Genomic DNA, 22,414 nt, shown 5'->3' on the forward strand with positions numbered 1-22,414 from the left:
GGGGCTCTTATTGGAATATTATTTTGGTGAAAAACAACAGAGTTGAAAGATCGTAAATTTTGTGGTTTATGCTGACAGCCTGAAATGTTTTAAAAAAAATGAGAGATATATTTTTCCAGAATTTAATTTCCCATAATTAAGGATGCATATACACGAATAAATAAGTCGTGTGTACACTGATCAATCGGAAGGGGTGCTAATTGTGATTGTTCACTAGCCAATATATTAGCAAATGTCGCCGTAGGCACTTATTAGAGCAGGACGCTTATTACATCAAATACGGTTATCACAGGTGGTCGAGGAAAGCCCTGCCTGACTCAGGGACTCAAAGCGGGATGGTGTTGACACCAAGGATCATTGTGTGTCATTTTAACTCACAATCAGCATATCCTGGCACTGTTAAGGGACACGGGGTCTGGATTAACAGTTTCACTGTTCCCTTTTCCTGTCGTATATGTGTATCATAAACTCGACTTGAAGGTCCTGACGACGCCCTCTTGGGCTACGGACATGGCTAGCGTGCCGTCCCTCTTCCAAAGTCGACCCTGGGTCATTGCCCGCCCATCTCCTGTGAAAAGTATAGTGTCAGAAGCTTATTTAAATACTGAGTGAGTGAGTGAATATTATTCCATGCTACAGTCACTTATATTCCAGCCATACCGAATTAATACAAGAACTGGACACGATGCAATAATCACTGACTAAAAATATTGCAAAGATCAATGTCATGATGTAACATAAATATTGACTGAGTGATTGAATGAATGTTGATTAATGCCACAGTCATCCACATTTCAGCGACCATGTCTACAGCAGTAACTAAAGCGATGAGCAATGATCAACACCATTGGGGTACAATGACACATAATCAACAACAGGTACGTGATCTTTTCGTCCAAAGTCAGAATTCCTTCGTTCCGATCTCCACGACCTCCCCCACCACAGCTCTGCCCTGGACCAGGTTGAGGCTTGCGTCCGCAAACCCCAGCTTTTCAGACTTTTCAGATGCCCTTGTATCACAAAGCTGCAGCTAGTCACGTGACCACCTGATCTAATTAGTTCGCCTCTCACAACAAGCAATAGAGAAATGAGAACCTATTTTTAATAAATCATAAATGCGTCTAAAATGTATCGAAATAAAAAAAAGAACCTTCAAACTGTCTTGCATCCTTGGTTATCAAGTGTATTATATCTCCATTCTGTTATCATAAATACCCGGGATCGTTCACCACCATAGCTCTTTTTCGAAAGAGCCGTCAGTCCATCCTTTGCTCCAAAGTTTAACTTAACACTGAACTGCTCAATAGGGTAACCTGTTTGGATAACTAAGTATGTATAACAATGTGCCATTCAAACAAAGCTCAGTAGAAGATATGGTAGCTATTTGAAACAGGGTACATAACAGTGGAATGGAGACCCGTGAAGATCCATGGTAGAATATAGGTCTTCAACAACCTATGCTTGCCGTAAAAGGTGCCGTAACGGGTGGTCAGGCTCGCTGACTTGGTTGATGCTTGTCATCGTATCCCAATTGCATGGATCGATGCTCATGATGTCAATCACAGGATTGTCTGGTCCAGACTCGATTATTGACAAACCGCTGCCATATCGCTGGAATATTGCTGAGTGTGGTGTTAAACAACAAAAAAACAAAAAGATATAATACTCTGGACACTCTTTGATGACTGGCTTGGCTTATATCACTGTTACTTGATCATGTGAATGTCAGGACCATATAAATATCTCTGATGCTGGACTTACCACAATGTGGACTCTCCTTCTCATAAAGCATCCACTCATCGATACGGAAGGGGTTGTGAAACCACACAGAGTGATCCAGGGACGTCACGAACATTCTCTGGCTACTGTCCTTTCCATAGACCCCAGCAGGGAGGAGAGAGACGTCCAGGATAGAGTCCGACAGATAAACAGCTACACACTCGTGCATCTTTGAGTCATCACCTGGTGACAAGACAGATACACACTCATGAGAGACACCTACACTCATGACACACAGCTACACACTCATGACAGACATCTACACACTGATGACAGACATCTACACACTCATGACACACAGCTTCACACTCATGACACACAGCTACACACTCATGACACAGCTACACACTCATGACAGACAGATGCACACTCATGACACACAGCTACACACTCATGACAGACATCTACACACTCATGACAGACATCTACACACTCATGACACACAGCTTCACACTCAGGACACACAGCTACACACTCATGACACAGCTACACACTCATGACAGACAGATGCACACTCATGACACACAGCTACACACTCATGACACACAGCTACACACTCATGACAGACAGCTGCACAATCATGACTGACACCTACACACTCATGACACACAGCTTCACACTCATGACACACAGCTACACACTCATGACAAGCAGCTACACTCATGACACACAGCTACACACTCATGACACACAGCTACACTCATGACACACAACTACACACTCATGACAGACAGCAACACACTCATGACACACAGCTTCACACTCATGACAGACAGCTGCACACTCATGACAGACAGCTACACACTCATGACACACAGCTACACACTCATGACACACAGCTGCACACTCATGACAGACAGCTACACACTCATGACACACAGCTACACACTCATGACACACAGCTGCACACTCATGACAGACAGCTACACACTCATGACACACAGCTACACACTCATGACACACAACTACACAGTCATGACACACAGCTTCACACTCATGACACACAGCTACACACTCATGACACACAGCTGCACACTCATGACACACAGCTACACACTCATGACACACAGCTACACTCATGACACACAGCTACACACTCATGACACACAGCTACACACTCATGACACACAGCTGCACACTCATGACACACAGCTACACACTCATGACACACAGCTACACTCATGACACACAACTACACACTCATGACAGACAGCAACACACTCATGACACACAGCTTCACACTCATGACAGACAGCTGCACACTCATGACAGACAGCTACACACTCATGACACACAGCTACACACTCATGACAGACAGCTACACACTCATGACACACAGCTGCACACTCATGACAGACAGCTACACACTCATGACACACAGCTACACACTCATGACATACAGCTGCACACTCATGACAGACAGCTACACACTCATGACACACAACTACACACTCATGACACACAGCTACACACTCATGACACACAGCTGCACACTCATGACACACAGCTACACACTCATGACACACAGCTACACTCATGACACACAGCTACACACTCATGACAGACAGCAACACACTCATGACACACAGCTTCACACTCATGACAGACAGCTGCACACTCATGACAGACAGCTACACACTCATGACACACAGCTGCACTCATGACACACAGCTACACACTCATGACACACAGCTACACACTCATGACACACAGTTACAAACTCATGACACACAGCTACACACTCATGACAGACAGCTACACACTCATGACTGAGAGCTGCACACTCATGACACAGCTACACACTCATGACAGACAGCTACACGCTCATGACACACAGTTACACACTCATGACACATAGCTACACACTCATGACACACAGCTACACTTATGACACAGCAACACACTCATGACACACAGCTACACACTCATGACACATAGCTACACACTCATGACACACAGCTACACACTCATGACACACAGCTACACTCATGACACAGCTACACACTCATGACACACAACTACACACTCATGACACACAGCTACATACTCATGACACAGCTACACACTCATGACACACAGCTACACACTCATGACACACAGCTACACTCATGACAGACAGCTACACACTCATGACAGACAGCTGCACACTCATGACACAGCTGCACACTCATCACACACAGCTACACACTCATGACACACAGCTACACACTCATGACACACAGCTACACAGTCATGACACACAGCTACACACTCATGACAGACAGCTGCACACTCATGACACAGCTGCACACTCATGACACACAGCTTCACACTCATGACACAGCTGCACACTCATGACACAGCTACACACTCATGACTGACAGCTACACACTCATGACACACAGCTACACACTCATGACACACAGCTACACACTCATGACACACAGCTACACACTCATGACACACAGCTACACACTCACTGCACAGAAGGAAGTACAGGTGAGGTGTTCTCAATCAGTACCTATATGTCCAAGAGCTCTGACCCAGTTGTAGGAGACAGCTTCCAGCGGTTCCTCTCTATAAGAGTACTGCTCATTCACGGGGCGGTTTTCGTATGTCACACTTTCTGTCAGTTTCTTCTTTATGTATCGTTTCCTTCTGGCTGACACACTGTCAGTCCTGTAAAACAATGTCCATTCACTGTAAACAGACCTCTATTCCTGCAGAGAAGTATACATGTAGTCTGTCATACAGACCCTGATACAAATACAACTTTATGATGTTTGGCAATTTCTAGATTACTGCAGTATCAGGAAAAGAAGAGAGTCTCTGAGCTCCTTTTTATTATATTTTTATTACGATAATTTAACAACTGTTTTTTCTTTAAGATATGTTTATTTCAGAGACTAGATGTTAGTCTAATAAACATGGAACAGGGATGGGTACGGCAGATTCCCTGACAACATACAAGTTTATCATTATCCATTGACGCTACATGTAGCTGTGTACCTGCAAACCTTAAAGAGTGCCATCAGGAAAGAAGTAACCCTTTCGGTGTCACTTTTCAAACTATTTTCATGTAAAAATTTGCTTATTTCCGACTGACAGTACCTTAACATGTCACCTTAAGAGAGACCTCAAACATTATTTCATTTTAATATCTTCCACTGACCAAAGAGCTTTGGAAAATTAATCCATATACAAGTTAAATAAATAAATAAATAAATAAATAAATAAATAAATAAATAAATCAATAAATCAATAAACAAATCAATCAATCAATAGAAAAAAGAGGTTTAACTGACTTCAGCTGCCTCTCCATGATCTCAACACTAGACAGCAGTCCCTCCGGCCCAGGCACCTTAGGCATAGAGTACTGGTGGGTATACAGGTCAGTCTCCACTCTCTTGAAGGATGCCTGCATGGTGAAGATTGGTGCTCCTTCTTGTATGGCCTTGACATTGCGGTTGCAGTATGTCCGCCCCTCACGGGTGTGGTCCACATGGTACAGGATGGGCGTGTCTGCACTTCCTAATATAGATGAACAAGCATGAAATACTCATATCCACCGCCAAGGCTAAAACAATAATAGTCTTGGTTCTCCGGCACTGCCCGCATCATCATAAAGTCTGCCGCACGTTATGTTTTTATTTCCATTTTCAAAAAAAGAATTCAAATACTACCGGGTAATACTTTAAAAAATGTGATCCAATATAGCATACAGTTACTTCCCTTTACATGCACACTGCTTAACTGTGCATCTCTGTGCATGGTCATGGCGGCAATAGGAGTTTGTATGCTTGTTTATGTAGGGAGGTCCTTTTTCAGGTTGATGGTACACAACTGTTTATTTGGTCACACACTGGTTTAAACAAGCAAAAAAAGACCCCAAAAAATACCGCCCGCCCACACTATATTTTCAAAAGTCATTGCCTGAGAACCAATTCTTTAAGTTTTTTAAGCCCAATATAAAATGTCCAGGTGTGTGCATGGCAAGAAATATTGTACGGTTTTCAAGATCTGCAAAATCCCAAACTATGAAAAGGCACCAGTTTACCACTAGACCTATCTATGTGCCAAGTTTGGTGAAGAATATTGTACACTTTTCAAGAACTGCTCAGGAAACGAACACTATGGCTTGTTGAAAAATAATTTTTCAAAAATCCCAAACTATCAAACGGCATCAGTTTACCACTAGATTTATCTATGTGCTAAGTACCGCCAAGACATCTCTCATGATCTTTTAGTTCTGCTCTGGAAACAAGACATGAGACGGATGGACAGATGGACAGCATCCATTCCTATATCCCCCTTCTACTGCATGGAGGGGGATAATAAATCACTACAGACCATTGATTAACCAATCTCATTAAAATCAGACCTTAGTCCTCACTATTGCTAAACAAAGATCTGAAGACATCCCATTAGGGGTCACGTCAGAACGACCTTTCATCCGACCAATCAAAGCGTCGTTTACCAGATCATGAAAGTGACAGTCGGAATGTGAATTCTAATCATACAACCTCGAAAAACTTTAACAAGAGTTTAGAACGATAGTTACGGGTTTACAAACTGAATCCATACAATCTAGACCATCTATTATTCATTCCAGAATGTTCTTTTGTTTAGGTTTCAAATTTGTAATCGAGAATTTGTCAAGATATGTTTCAAAGCGTAACGCCAATTTGAAATTAGTGCTGTAAAGCACGAGAAAGGCGCCTTCTGATTGGTCATTCCATTGGTCGGTCAAAGTTCGCGCAACATCGGTCTGACATGACCCGTAATGGGATGTCCTCAGATCTTTGTTTAGCGGTAGCGAGAACTAAGATCTGATTTTAATGAGATTGTTGATTAACTCAAGTCTACTTCTCTTTATTCCCATTGATTATGAAATCTTTCTCACAGCATGTTAAGTGTTGATTTGTCATGTGTCAATTCTTCATGTGTAGTATTGTGGCCTTACCATACACTTTTTATTTGTATTGTATCCCAACAAAGTGCATAGTTAAAGTCTCAGTAGAAATTAATGGAAATTTGGAAATTTTCCTACATATCAACATCCATGCAGGCTTTATATCAGGACTCGCGACTATGCTTGCCGTAAAAGGCGACTATGCTTGTCGTAAGAGGCGGCTAACGGGATTGGGTGGTCAGGCTCGCTGACTTGGTTGATGCATGTCATCGATCCCAATTGCGTGGATCGATGCTAATGATATTAATCACTGGATTGTCGGGTCCAGACTCGATTATTTACGGACCGACGTCATATAGTTGGAATATTGCTGAGTGCGACGTTAAACAACTAACCAAATCATCATCATCATCATCATCATCATCATAAGGACTCGCGACTATGCTTGTCAGAAGAGGCGGCTAACGGGATCGGGTGGTCAGGCTCGCTGACTTGGTTGATGCATGTCATCGATCCCAATTGCGTGGATCAATGCTCATGATATTAATCACTGGATTTTCTGGTCCAGACTCGATTATTTACGGACCGCCGTCATATAGCTGGAATATTGCTGAGTGCGGCGTTAAACAACCAACCAATCATAAGGACTCATGAATACTATGAGTTTCGACTTTCGGTTATTGTGAGTTGTGACCCACTTACCTCCCTTCAGGAAGTAGCAGTGTACACTATGTACATGGTGCTGGACTGGCACAGTTGTGTATGCTGCTCGCAGGGCATGAGCTACGACTTGACCTCCATACACTGACCTTGACCCAATGGGATGGAACAAATTTGCACCCCTAGAACACAAGGATATATACTTGTAAAAGATCAGGATAAGCCTAAATACTAAATTATGAAAGTGGTTCCTTAATAATCACCGTAAAGTCAAGTGACTTAAAATGAGTCTTTTCGATGTTTCTAAATGTTTCTATTTCAAACTATTTCTGGTCCATGATCAATAGTTATTAATATAGACAATTTGCATGAATGACAAGAAAAAGAACATATCTGTTTTGAAAGGGGGATATTTTGATTTAAGTAGCCTGCAACCTCGGGGTATCGCGGTACTTGTAATGTACGCTATAAGGAACAAAATGCACTCACCAACCTTTATGATTATTCGTGTTCTCTGTATCAGATATCATTCATTTTATCAAACAATGCATATTTTACTGATAAAAGTTAATTATTTACATTAGTAGCTCCGAGTAAAAGCCGGGCCTCGCGCTCTGTTTGACAAGGAGGAGAACTCCATCGTATCGCGGTACAGAGAAAAGTTGTGTATGGAGGTCCGAATTGGACAAAAAGAGGACATAATTCTACCAACCACTTGGTATGATCATGCCAGACATCAGTGATTTGTCCAGACAAGTGCAAAGACGGCACAAGTAAAATTCAAAATGTGTTATCAGCAATAGGTATTCAATGCATTTTTCCCGAAAAGTAAGAGAAAAATATTTTTATAAGTCAACAACAAAATATCAGAAATGATATTTTAAGATTGTTTAAAAAAACTTGGATGACAATGACTTGTCACAAAATGGAAAAATGTTAAATGTCAACAATAAATATATAAAAAGCACTCCTAGTATGCCCAAAGTATGTATTTATCTTTTGGTTACTAGTGAAGAACGTATTTCTAAGTTTGGCATTATGGCCCTTATGATCTCCCAATAAATTCTGGGCACAGAGCGGGAAAAAATGTGCGGACTACGTAACTTCCGTTACCTCATTAGTCGCCATGAATATGCAGATGATCTAGTTCAGGTCGATAGAGAAAGTTTACTTGGGGAACTGCGGGTTATATCGTTGGCCATTGATAGATTGGGGTAAAGCAATATTACAACAGATGCCAGAAATATGTATCAACGGATTAATAACTCCTTACTTACAGCAGACGGAACATTCTGAGGAAATTGAAATTGTTTACGAAGTGAGCACTTCCTGGTTACCGTTTTGCATTAATAGACAGCCGCTTACAGGCGTGTCCCGCGGTAACTACCAGAAATCACAAATGCCGCGATACGATGAATGCCGCGGTACCATGGGTCCGAGTATACATAATACTCTCATAAAGGCCCCTCCAAACTTTTCAACCCTGACAAAAGTAACAGTGATTGAGTATGGTTTTACACTGCTGTTAGCAATATCCCAGCAATATCACAGCGGGGGACATCAGAAATTCTCACATTGTACCCATTAGTAGAATTGAACCCGGGGCTTAGGCATGACGACCTAACGCATTAATCAAGTTAGTCACATTGAAAATAAACCAACTCGGTCAAAGTTCACCTGAGCCCTAGAACTTGAATTTTACCAACAAAACAGTTCATATGTTATAAATTCCTACATGCAACAAACCTTTCAAAACATAATCAATGACAAACAAAAGAATGTCACTGCATTTGTATAATGTGCAATGCACAGAAATCCGAGACCACATACTGCTGTGCGTCCAGTATTCAAATGCCAGGGCGGAGACTGGTCATTTTATGTCCGCTTCATACTGTACGTTCTTAGCGAAAGAATCGGACAAGTGTTCAATCTACAGGAGGGATGTTTGTCATTCGTTAGATTTAAAACACTTAGACAGGTCACCTTCATAACTGGAACTACCTGTATAGGTTCACGTCTATTTCTTCCAAATGGAGGAAAGATTCTGTTAAAATATTTTCATTACTACTCGCTTCCGAATCAGAGTCGGCCATCTTTAGACGACCTAAGAAAAGATAACTCTAAACTACGCACCTAGTTAAAGATGACACGCTTGTGCAACAACATGAAACGTCAGTGTTCAAAACCGCGGAACAAATCATTATTTTTGTTTTCAAGGAAACCAAGTATCCTGAATGAAAGTCCTGAATGACTAGTAGATACTTTGTGACATGGCGTGATGTTGGAGACATTTTATGTACAGTTATGTACGGTTATAACGAACTCAAAGGGACCACTAATTTTAGTTCGTTATAACCGTAGTTCGTTATAAGCATATATACAGCAAATGGACGGGATCAAACACATTTCGTTAGATCGGTCAGTTCGTTATAAGCGTGTTCGTTATATACGTAGTATACTGTACCACTTTTTTCATGAGACCTTCCGCTCTCAGTACAGACGCTCTATCCACTATATGATATACATCGTTAAAAATGTTAATAAAAGTTAACTCAAACATTGTATTTACACGCGGTTTCCAAAGCTACTTTTATCTGTGAAAATACGGCTAAGACATCCATTATTGTGATACATAGGTGATTACCCTCGCGTGTTTCTGTATCGTAAATAGCACACATTAGGACAAAATTTGTATTATTTGGCGAGAATAATACATATTTTATATTCCTAATATAACTATTATGTTATTTACGAAACGGAACCACACGCAGCTTATAACATGTATTTATATTATGACGTGGTGTGACATGAAATGGCAATGTGTCGGAGAGTGATTAAGGTATGTCTGGTGTGGTATTCTAAAGATCAATCAAAGCCTGAAACGGAGAACAAAATTAAGCCTTTCATAGTCAGGCTCCACAGCATTGTCAGATTTTCTGTCCAGATCAGGAAGTAAGATATAGAATTAGAACACAATAAAACGTCATTTTATAAATAAATCCAAACCATCATAAACGTCCTTATAAACATCACTCGAAAACAATGGTATTAACGAGTAAAAGTTTGAGTGAGCGAGGGACTTAGGGTCAAACGTCTATGGGACAAGGCGTGTCATCTGGATCTGGGAGGACAGCCCGAAGGGAAGCCTCAAACGTTTACTACTTTGCATTGGGGTTTCTTAGTTAGATCGACCACAATGCAAAAAGGGCCAGAGTGTCAAGAACCTATCTACATACAGAATACTAAAAGAGCTCCCGTGTAATACCAATTTTATTAAACTCGTGAAGAGTTCTGGTATCTGAATTGCCTTTGCTCGTCAAATAGCAGAACTATTTACTCGTTTCCTAAAATTGGTATTCCACGTACGGGAGCTCGTTTAGTATTTTGTTTATTTCTTGCCATTTATAACTTTTTTTTAGAATTTTACTGTCGTATAAGAATAGGCAGACACCAAAACGATCCACAACGTAATCCAATTGAGTTTCACAGAATAATACTTCAAACACGTCAAACGTTGACATATTAATTTAATACCATACAACGGCCCACCTTTAGAATTCACGCGTTCGTTCCACAAAGTTATCGTAGCGCTAAGGTTATCTTAACTCACATACTTTAACAGAAACTTACGACTGTCGTTGCGCTACAATACGATCGCCTTGTGGAACGAGACCTATGACGCGGTTTGTGGAATTGTGTTGCAAGATCCACCGGCGAAACAATGCCATGTGACGTCAGCCTAGCAGCGGGGTTGCTTGGGTCGTTGAGTGTGCATAAGCAACTCTCAGTGATTGATCATCTCCCCCCGCAATGTCGTTAATAAGCCAAGATATGCTGAGAGCTTTCAATGTTTGTTAGTGTAACTGCAGTACATAAGCACGCGCTTTGGTATTACACAATGTGTAACACAGCTGTATGTTTATTAAACAGGTGATCTCTTCACGGGCAAGTGATAAAAAGCATTGTGATGCAATTTCATTGCAGCGATATCCACAATGTTGATATTGCTTGATCTCATCCAAGCGATATCTCCTGCGGGAGCCAGTTATGGGTGGTAAAAGACTGTATTAGAAGAGGGAGGACTTAAACTATAGTCAACATTTTCGAGCAATATTACCGTAGCTCGATCCTGTGGTGTGTCCACGCTTCACAACTTTTGATAAACAATCGAGCATGTCTACAACCTGTCTATACGAAGATTTAATAGTGCGGCAAACGACTCTTGCTCAAAAGTTGTTTGATCAAGGTTCCAACATTCAAGGCACCAGTAAAGCTTTCAAAAGGTTTTAGGGTCGGTCGGGTAGCCTAGTGGTTAAAGCGTTCGCTCGTCACGCCGAAGACCCGGGTTCGATTCCCGACATGGGTAGGTACAATGTGTGAAGCCCATTTCTGGTGTCCCCCGCCGTGATATTGCTGGAATATTGTTCAAAAGCGGCGTTAAACCATACTCACTCACTCAAAAGGTTTTATGGTAGACACGTGGAGGACTTTTCCATATTTGAAGCATCAGTGACAAGAATGAACTTTAACAATATATCAGGTGAAAAATTTACTTGCCTTTGTGGGGGAGGATATGCTCACCTTTTCTCGAAAACCTAGCATCATCTCTCTTTGATAATGATTCATGCTAATGATATAGTCGAGATCGTACTATGGACCGTTTTCAGAAGAGACTTCGTTTTATGGAAATTTTTGGTATCTTATCTGACCTACAAACATATAAGTATAAAGAGGTGAGATTTCATCAGTGGATTTAACAACCAGGAAGACCTCTCCCTGAAGATAAAACTGTAATATGAAGGAGGACAATTCGTGTCGTGTGAATGTTTTGTGAATTTATATTTCTGTGAATATTTGTGAATATATATGTAATCCCAAAATTCCCCACTCCTTTCCCAAAACGTTGTTGCCGCGCTGGACGTGTTGGTGGAGGAAGAAACACGCAGTCAATTAGCTCAGAACGAAACAAGGGAACAGTTCGTCGCTTGACCTTAACATCAGACCAAGGCCTTTTCAGGACGAACATTAATATCTGAGCACGTGACCAGACACAACCGGCAGACGACAAAATGAACATCCGGTATTTGTTGTCTTCACGGGTTACCCCGATTTAACAGTTTCCTCGTTCAAAGCAAAAATGCGATAGGATGCACTCAGAATTTGAAATTGGTTTGAACTCCCGGAATGCCAGTTGTATTTACATGTAAAAAACGGATTTATTGATAGGTGGATGGTACGTGCAGTCACTCATGACACCCCCCCCCCCCCCCCCCCCCCCAGACACACACACACACACACACACACACACACACACACACACACACACACACACACACACACACACACCACACCTACCTTATCACGAACTCCGGACAACTCGATGTGTTTTGGGGGTTCCAATCACTTCGATTGATCGAGTTTTTATCGTAAACTCGATGAACCGGGAGCCATTGGGTGTATCATCCAACTCGACACAGCCAGAGAATGAAATATCAGTGCCGACATAAATTCTACCGGGACTCGAATTAAAGGATATATCGAAATATGCATATGTGATACTGCTGAACATATAGTGCCTGAGTTTGTTTGACTGTATGAGAAGACATGCATATGCATATGCACTCTCTGGTATCCTGTGGGGGCGGTCGGGTAGCCTAGTGGTTAAAGCGTTCGCTCGTCACGCCGAAGACCCGGGTTCGATTCCCGACATGGGTACAATGTGTGAAGCCCATTTCTGGTGTCCCCCGCCGTGATATTGCTGGAATATTGCTAAAAGCGGCGTAAAACTGTACTCACTCACTCTGGTATTTCGTGTATTACACCCTCTCCATGTTAATAAATACCCTTGACACATTTGCTATCATACTTTCGATCCAAATGAAGCCATCTAATGAAATCACCCTCACGAGAGTGAGAAATCCTCTACTGTGTTAAGGGTACAATCGACGGACGGGGGAAGTTACTTAACACCTGATGTCTTAACTGATTTTCACTTGTCCATTCATTGTATTTGCCTTTTACGTCTAAATTGAATCTGTTTCGGCTACAAATCGAGCCCGGTTATTTTATTCCGGCGTTGAGGCTGAATATTTCCGAGACAAAGCTAGGGTGAGAAATGGTATTTATTATTATCGAGATATAATTCCCTGGATAAACGAGGATGATATATTCCCTTTTCCATGCGTATCGGGAGGGCGACGATGAGGAAAATATAGCTCGGTCACGACGCAATGAATATGGGATTAGTATTACTTGTATTATCACATCCGGATTGGATACCCTGCTTTTCCCAGTGGCATGGTGCCCGTGTGTCCAATGCATATCTAATCATTGTTTAATGATTAAGGGAGTGAGTGAGTTGGGTTTAACGCCGCTTTTAACAGTATTCCAGTTTTATCGCGGCGTGTCAGCTCAATGTGGGAGGAAAGCTCGAAGTGATGCAGGTCTTAGACGTTTACCAGTTCAGTGAAACCCACATTATCGGGGCGAACCGGGATTCGAACCCATAATCATAGGTTTCTGTCGTGGCCAAGTTGCGCAACTCTGCACAGCGAATCACGGCGCCTTAGACGACTGGGCCACCCGTGCCCCTTTTTAATGATTTAAAGCATGATACAATGTAATATAATAACAATTTGATTTTATCATAAATGAGAAAAGTACATGGGGAATGTCTTGTACGTTCACCCTCCTGTCAGACGTTTGGGTAGACCAGTGGTTAAAGTGTTCGCTCGTCACGCCGAAGTCCCGGGTTCGATTGCCCACATGGCGTGTAGCCTATTTCTGGTATCCCGGCCCCGCCTTGAAGTTGCAAGTGTATTCAACAACGGCATAAAACAAATCTTCTTCACTCACTTCTAGCATTCGGTGCGGTTTTGATCATAACAAGTTGTCATTTTATCCAATTCATTATAATCATTGTTCTGTATGGGCGTGCGCTAGTACCCAAGGAAGCGTATCACCGTTCCTAGTTCCCACAATACAACAATGAACTGATACTGAAGTGCTAGGGTGCAATAGTCATCAAAAGCATTTCTCCTAATGATACTAATAAACTATCCACAAAGGATCCACTATATCAACTATCAAATTCCAGCTATACACAAAAGACATAAGAGATAAGCTTGATATCATGTTGATATTAAAAATCTTGTTTTTCTGACATTAATATTTAACACTTGTTTTATAATAGTGAGTGAGTGAGTGAGTTGGGTTTAACGCTGCTTTTAACATTATTCCAGTTATATCACGGCGTGTCAGCTTAATGTGGGAGGAAAGCCCGAAGTGATGCAGGTCTCAGACGTTTACCACTTCGGCGAAACCCACGAGCACGGGTATGGTGCTGACAAACCTAGAAACATAATCGGGGTGAACCGGGATTCGAACCCACAATCATAGGTTTCTGGCGTGTCCAAGGGACGCAACTCTGCACAGCGAATCGCGGCGCCTTAGACGACTGGGCCACCCGTGCCCCCCTGTTTTATAATAGCATAGTTACCTATATCATAGCATACATTTTTGTGTTAAGTCCTCTCATAATGTACAGATAAACATGGGGCGACGCTCATTAGTAGTGTAAGCCACTTTTAACCATGCACAAAATAAGTAATTTCTGACAATACCTTCGCAATCCGCAAATTCTGAGAAAAATTATGCGAAGGCTATTTTGTATCGAGCTTCATCTGCAAAAAAAGGATTTTTTTACTTAAAACTTTGAGTCTGATTTTTTTTAAACACCTTGCAACAATGTAAATTCCAAAAACCACACACGCATATATGAATGGGCGGTGCCATTTTTCAAGCCTGGCATCGACAGAATAGAAAAGATCGATAGTTTAGCAGCCTCCTATTAACATCTGGCGTTGTTCTTATAATTATCACAAGCCACTGGAATTGCAGCCATGCACCAGCGATAGAAACAGTGTTCAACATTTATGAAATACATCAGGTATAAATTGGAACATATCTATCCCTGATCTTTAATAAACCAGAGATTGAATCAAGTCTAGACTAAATATACCACACAGGCTGCTTCGGAGCAGACAAGGAAGTGAAATGCTATTTAGGTCACACTGCAGTCAGGACAGTATTTGATCGAGACCTGTGTATCTACAAGGGCCCGATTTCAAACGGGACACTGTGAGAAACTATATGCCATGTGTTAACTCCTCAATATGTATGTGTGTGTGTCACTGTCTGTCAGTCTCATTCTCAAGGATACTTGTCTTCACTAAGCGCTGCAGGTAAGTCAACACCTATTCTCGTAACACATACAAACCACCTGGTAAACAGCCCATTGCAAGGATATCTTCTTTGGCCTCCTCTATTATGAGGGTATGCACAAACCGTTATCTACACATGCAGATAGGAATAGTTTTACTGTATCAACGACACGAAATATTCACTGTTGATAAGGGTTACTGAATTCACAAGAACGGTTAACACCTCAACTGTATGAACGGAAAGTATCGGACCTTCTCGATGCCCATTTCTGACAACTTATATGTACACCCGTATTGCAATGTTCACATTTACGTTTAACTTAGATCACAGTTCATGGGTTGTATGTGAGAGCTCAGTATTGGTATTTAGTGCGGGTTGTACTGTGCTGCCGACAGTGACGTATGTATATGTATGGACACAGGGTCATAGTCGTTGGTTCGAGTCCTACATTCGCCCCGATAATAATCTTTGGTGCTTCATACCAATACTCGTGAGCTTCACCAAGCTTATATGACATACGCTGCTTTGTACTTTCAACAACTAAAGAGACGCTGAAGCCTTCTTACTCATATCGTGTTGTACATAAAGACAGCTCAACCATGTCATGTATAGAAGCTTTGTCACTTACAGCTTATTTATATCGTCAATAGTGTAAACAAGTTTATAAGACACTATTGTTGAGGGCGTTTCAAAGCACATTACATACACATTATTGGAGGAAACATGACTTCCACGTTCTACTTGAATAAATTTGCTTCCTAGTGGATATTAAACACTATATTCCCCTGATAAACGGTATTACTGTGGATTTTACATTCCATATTGAATGGCAGCTTGTCAAAGGTTCGGTACAGCAATTTTGTGTTACATTGATCAAACTTTGACGCGTTCTTAATTTATTGATAAAATCGTCATTTGACAGAACATTACGGAGTGAGTGAGTATGGTTTTACGTCGCTTTTAGCAAAATTCAAGCAATATCACGGCGGGGAACACCAGAAATGGGCTTCACACATTGTACCCATGTCGGGAATCGAACCCGGGTCTTCGGCGTGACGAGCGAACGCTTTAACCACTAGGCTACCCGACCGCCCCTGAACATTACGGAAGGTCTACTACAAGAACACATGACAACGTGCGAGAGCTGGACGTGATCCTAGCAATAGCACGTGCTAAACAAATACGTGCGATACGTAAGATATAACATTCCACTAAGGCCGAGAGGGTTAGCTGTGGATCACGTGAACAGCTGTGTCATCGTGGTGTGCACGGGACAACACAGGAGGCAGTGCAGGGGAACTATAAGTCTTGTGAATGGGGTGTGAGGAGAATTGGCTACTGATAATGGGATCATAGGGTTGAAATATTCACTGAAACAGGGTAAGTTACCCAAATTGAAAGGGGGCAGATATGGGGGCATACTTAATACGGGTAGACCAGAATACCAAGAAACGTAGAAAAGGAAGCTTGTGATCAGTGTTCAATAGTCTGATCAGTAGCTTGTGATCAGTGGTCAATAGTCTGATCAGTAGCTTATATGATCAGTGTTCAATAGTCATGATCAGTAGCTTGTGATCAGTGTTCAATAGCCTGATCAGTAGCTTGTGATCAGTGTTCAATAGTCTGATCAGTAGCTTATGATCAGTGGTCAATAGTCTGATCAGTAGCTTATGGTCAGTGGTCAATAGTCTGATCAGTAGCTTATGGTCAGTGGTCAATAGTCAAGATTAGTAGCTTGTGGTCAGTTGTCAATAGTCAAGATTAGTAATTTGTGATCAGTGGTCAATAGTCAAGATTAGTAGCTTGTGATCAGTGTTCAATAGACAAGATAAGTATCATCTGATCAGTGGTCAATAGTCTGATCAGCAGCTTATGGTCAGTGGTCAATAGTCTGATCAGTATCTTCTGCTCAGTGGTCAATAGTCTGATCAGTATATGTATGTGTGTGTGTGTGTGTGTGTGTGTGTGTGTGTGTGTGTGTGTGTGTGTGTGAATGTATGTGTGTCTGTATGTGTGTGTGTGAATGTATGTGTGTGTGAATGTATATGTGTGTGTGAGTGTGAATATGTGTGTGTGAATGTGTGTGTGTGTGTGTGTGTGTGTGTGTGTGTGTGTGTGTGTGTGTGTGTGTGTGTGTGTGTGTGTGTGTGTGTGAATACGCCTCAGTTAACAATTCCCCTTGGTTACTTGCGTTTATAGCCCTTGGCTTGACAGCTACATACTCTTGTTTGTGTGTTTCTCCACTGATTTGATTGACTTGTGTTTAATTTAATCAATATCAACCTATTCAGCACCATGCCTAGTAAACAACCTCAGATTTATTAGGTTCATCAGGACCGACAAGTAGATCACTGAGATGTAAAACAGAAGGAACGGTGGCCGTCAGGACCAAAAATACACCTACTCTGAAGTGAAATGTGGTATTTGTTTAGGTGAGGTGAAATGGGGTTCAACCTCGTAATTAATATATTGCACTTATATAGCGAAGAACATGCATACATGTGTGTGTGTGTCTTTCTACATGTCCTGTTCCGGACAAATGCCGGTTTTATAGTGCTTTCCCAGTGAGATGCCGTTCCGGGGTTAAGCATAGATACCCTACTCAGATACAGTATAATGACTTCGAACCAACCAGGCCTTATTTCCTTAATGCGGAGCGCCAGGCCCGGTAAAAACAAGTACCATCTTTTAACGTCTTTTGGAACGAGGCGTCCAGGGAGGAAACCCCAGACCTTCTGCACACCGGGCAGACACTCCAACCACTAGACCACGGAGGCGGTCATATCTTTTTCGGACATGTTTAAAACGTTATGTCACACAATAAGCAACGCTGCTTTAATAGTCGCAAACGGGATAGGGTGATAGGTGACTTGATGCATGTCATCGTTACCCCGATCCGTATATCCAAGCTCATGGTATCAATCACTGGATTGTCTTGGATCCTTGGGAATGCAGGGTAGAATAAGTCTTCAGCAACACATGCTTGCCGTACAGGCGACTATGCTAGTCGTAAGAGGCTCGCTGACTTGGTTGATGCATGTCATCGTATTGCGTGGATCGATGTCAATCACTGGATTGTCTGGTCAAGACCCAATTAATTACAGACCGCCGTCGTATAGCTGGAATATTGCTGAGTGCGGCGTAAAACAACAGACAAACAAAAGGATTGTCTGGTCCAGACTCGAATACTCACAGACCGCCGTCATATAGCTGGAATATTGCTGAGTGCGGCGTAAAACAACAGACAAAGAAACAAAAGGGTTGTCTGGTCCAGACTCGATTATTTACAGACCGCCGCCATATAGCTAGCTGGAGGTGCGGCGTAAAACAACAAACAAACAAACAAAAGGGTTGTCTGGTTCAGATTCGATTATTTACAGACCGCCGCCATATAGCTGGAATATTGCTGAGTGCGACATAAAAAAACAAACAAACAAACAAACTTGCATTGACTCTCCATCCTATCCCTGAACCTAGCTCGGAAATGTCAGAAGTAGGCCTTGTCACGTGTTGAATGAAGCCAGGAAGTCGACATCATGGGAGGGTAAATATTATTCATCACAGCATCGCATAGATGTACAGCTGACGCAGTGACTGTTGCTATCGCACTATTTATAATTATTTTAATACAGTTCCCTAAATAGTCATCCTGATGTATCACCAACTATTGACAGCACACCATTCAAACACCACGGTAACAACGCTGATAACGAACCTGATAAAAAATGATCTTATCAGATAAATAGTTCAAAGTCTGTTTGAAATATTATCAAAACACTGAAATGCCCCTTTTTAGCAGTTGCCCACATATCATTTGGATGTTATGAAGTAATGAACCACATGATATCTTCCTTGTCGACCCGGCCATTGTCGTCGACTACAGGAGCGTGTAAGCATCCTCGTTCCGCCAATAGTCCCCCTGCACCAACTCGTTGAGCTCAGCTGTACAGTCACATATAATTGTAAAGTTGACCTGAGTAAAAGCTCCGCGCCGGAATTCATTTAGAATCAAAACGACAAAACCCTTTCCATATTCATAAGAAATATCTGCCCAAAGCAGAGTCGATTTTCCGATTCCGACCGCATCATGAGCATGTGTTTATGAATCACCATCAAATAGTGATGAAACAGGTGTTCGCGAAAACGTGTTTCAGTTACGTGTTTCATGATCATGTACAAGCATTATATAACATGAACATTTTTGTGACCGAGTTACGATCATACCTGCCCAAACGGCCTTGCACAATTGTAACCTGATCCTGCTATAACATTGCAAAGGTTTTAAACGAATTCATTGCAAAGCTATACCCGTACAACCTACGACCTCGAAGGTTTGAATGGCCATGGCTTAAGTTAAACCACCCGTTAAAAACTTATTGCTTACTAAATGTTACATACATTGTACACAGAACACTGAGCGGGTTTTATTGGCACAGAGAGACACACCAGGGTGCAGCTAAAGGTCTTCAAAATTCCAGGCATATCTTCCTTCTTGTTACATCCAAATGATGATATGAGCTCCACCGTCTGCTGTTACGTTCTCAAAGAATCGGAAACCTGAGATGACTACTGTATGATAAAATCTTTTAATGTATCGGGTAACAAGAATTCCTCTCACGTGTCGAAACCTTTGTGGCCTTCAAGTAGAGCTTCCTGCTTGTCTCTATAAGTCGACCAAGAACATGTTCGACCTATCCGTGGTCGACGCATCCGTGGACAATATAGTTTACATTAACCGTGTTTAAAAGTGACAGACAGACCGCCTCCGTGGTCTAGTGGTAGAGTGTCCGCCCGGAGAGCGGAAGGTCCGGGGTTCGATCCCCGACCGCGTCGCACCAAAAGACATTAAAAGATGGTACTTGTTGTTACCCTGTCTGGCGCTCGGTATTAAGAGACTAAAACAAGGACTGGTCGGCTCGGAGTCAGTATACTGTGTCTGAGTGGGGTATTCATGTTAAACTGCGGCATGGTATCTCAGTGAGCTAGTACTATAAATCGGCATCAGTCCGGACTAGTACAAGCAGCCACACAAACACACACATGTACATGCACGTCGCTATATAAGTGCAATAATCTTGGACGCGACGTTAAACCCCATTTCACCTCACCTCACAAGTGACAGTCATATTATGCCTTAGTATTCCCTCGTTAATTCGAATTTCAGTAACTTGATATACGTTTAAGATAATGATTATGTATTTTTATCGTAACTTCAGAAAACAGGCCCGTTGGCCTATGCCATGTTTGTATCGAACTACGTACTACTTGATACACGGTCAATGGTGTTTTCCTCTACTAAACAATCATTGTTTTGGTGAATTATTCGTTTGCAAAATATACTTTGACTACACATCATCTGATAGGTCACTTTATAACTTGATGACTCAGCGGTCTTCATTGCTGCATCTCAATATGCACATTTGTGACCTTAAGTTATGTTATGTATCCGTTCTAGATACCACGCCTTGATTCGACATGATGGTGTCATAACTACAACCCGTTGTCCAGTTAGAATAGGTCTTCTAAGAGGCGACTATGCTTGTCGTAAGAGGCGACTAACGGGGTCGGATGGTCAGGCTCAGTGAGTTGGTTGATGCATGTCATCGTATCCCAATCGATACTCATGATATCAATGACTAGATTGTCTGGTCAAGACCCGATTAATTACAGACCGCTGTCATATAGCTGGAATATTGCGGCGTAAAACAACAAACAAACGTTTCGCCGAAGCGGGAAGCGTCTTCAACATACGCCCTTTCAGCAACATCACAAACGCTCACTCACTCATCCCGTCAGAAGCATGGATGTGTAACGATGGGATTATCCAACCGTATAATGAAGCCTTGAGGCAAGGCTATGTGAGTATGAACCTCCCGTGTTATATGATATATAACACGGTAGGTGCACAAGTCAGATAGAATATCATTCTGTCTGACTTGCGCGTTAGGTTACACCTGGCGTGTGTATACTTTTATCCCTGTTTTAAAGTGGTCTGTTCTGCAACACTGCAGATTTGAAATGAGGAAGTAGTGAGGCCTTTCACTGCTAGTATGATAGATAACGATACTTAGTATGATAGATAATGATACTTTTCATCAAAAGGTTTTCCCGTTGGATGTATATTTACAGTGTTCATTGTGAGTGGGTGAACTATGGAAGCGTATTGGTGCCATAGTCTAAAAAATATCATCTACGTAGAAAAGTCTTTCATCTACAGATGATAAAGTATCATCTACGTAGGAGTGTCATAAACGTAGATGTAGGTATCATCTGAGTAGATGTACGTATCATCTTAGTAGATGTAAGTATCATCTGAGTAGATGTAAGTATCATCTTAGTAGATGTAAGTATCATCTTAGTAGATGTACGTATCATCTTAGTAGATGTAAGTATCATCTTAGTAGATGTAAGTATCATCTGAGTAGATAGAAGATGTTAGTGTCATCAACGTAGATGTAAGTATCATCTACGTAGATGTAAGTATCATCTTACTAGATGTAAGTATCATCTTAGTAGATGTAAGTTTCATCTTAGTAGATGTAAGTATCATCTTAGTAGATGTAAGTATCATCTTAGTAGATGAAAGTATCATCTTAGTAGATGTAAGTATCATCTTACTAGATGTGAGTATCATCTTAGTAGATGTAAGTGTCATCAACGTAGATTATAAAATAAATTTAGACTGTGGCACTAATACGCTTCCATAGTGAACAGTTTATGGAGGTGTAAACGTAAAAACAGGTGTGCATACTGTGTAAATCCGCGTACATTTACACAAAGTCTGCACACCTGTTTTACGTCTATAACTCCATAAACGCAAATAATATTGAAATTAATTCATATACGTAAATACGTCAACAA

At 41.6% G+C, this 22,414-nt stretch overlaps 2 protein-coding genes across 3 annotated transcripts in view; one reads left to right on the top strand and one right to left on the bottom strand.

The window, feature by feature from the left end:
* Window positions 1-403: 403 nt before the first annotated feature.
* Window positions 404-9,438, bottom strand: LOC124137956 (acyl-coenzyme A thioesterase 8-like). Its single transcript, XM_046504418.1, has 6 exons — window positions 9,332-9,438; window positions 7,373-7,512; window positions 5,064-5,289; window positions 4,280-4,437; window positions 1,762-1,962; window positions 404-568 (listed from the first exon to the last, which is right to left on the bottom strand). The coding sequence occupies exons 1-6, from the start codon at window positions 9,421-9,423 to the stop codon at window positions 462-464; spliced, it is 924 nt and encodes a 307-aa protein (XP_046360374.1). The 5' UTR covers window positions 9,424-9,438; the 3' UTR covers window positions 404-461.
* A 5,937-nt stretch (window positions 9,439-15,375) lies between these two features.
* The window catches only part of LOC124137957 (docking protein 5-like), a 53,685-nt gene continuing 46,646 nt past the window's right edge, over window positions 15,376-22,414 (top strand). Inside the window, exon 1 of one of the 2 annotated variants that reach the window (XM_046504419.2) lies at window positions 15,376-15,573. The gene's annotated coding sequence lies outside the window, so the exon portion shown is untranslated. The remainder of the gene's footprint in view (window positions 15,574-22,414) is intronic. The other variant, XM_046504421.2, reaches the window with a different exon arrangement.

This window comes from Haliotis rufescens, unplaced genomic scaffold, assembly GCF_023055435.1.
Source record: "Haliotis rufescens isolate VD_foot unplaced genomic scaffold, xgHalRufe1.0.p SCAF_17, whole genome shotgun sequence".
NCBI classification, from domain to species: Eukaryota; Metazoa; Mollusca; class Gastropoda; order Lepetellida; family Haliotidae; genus Haliotis; species Haliotis rufescens.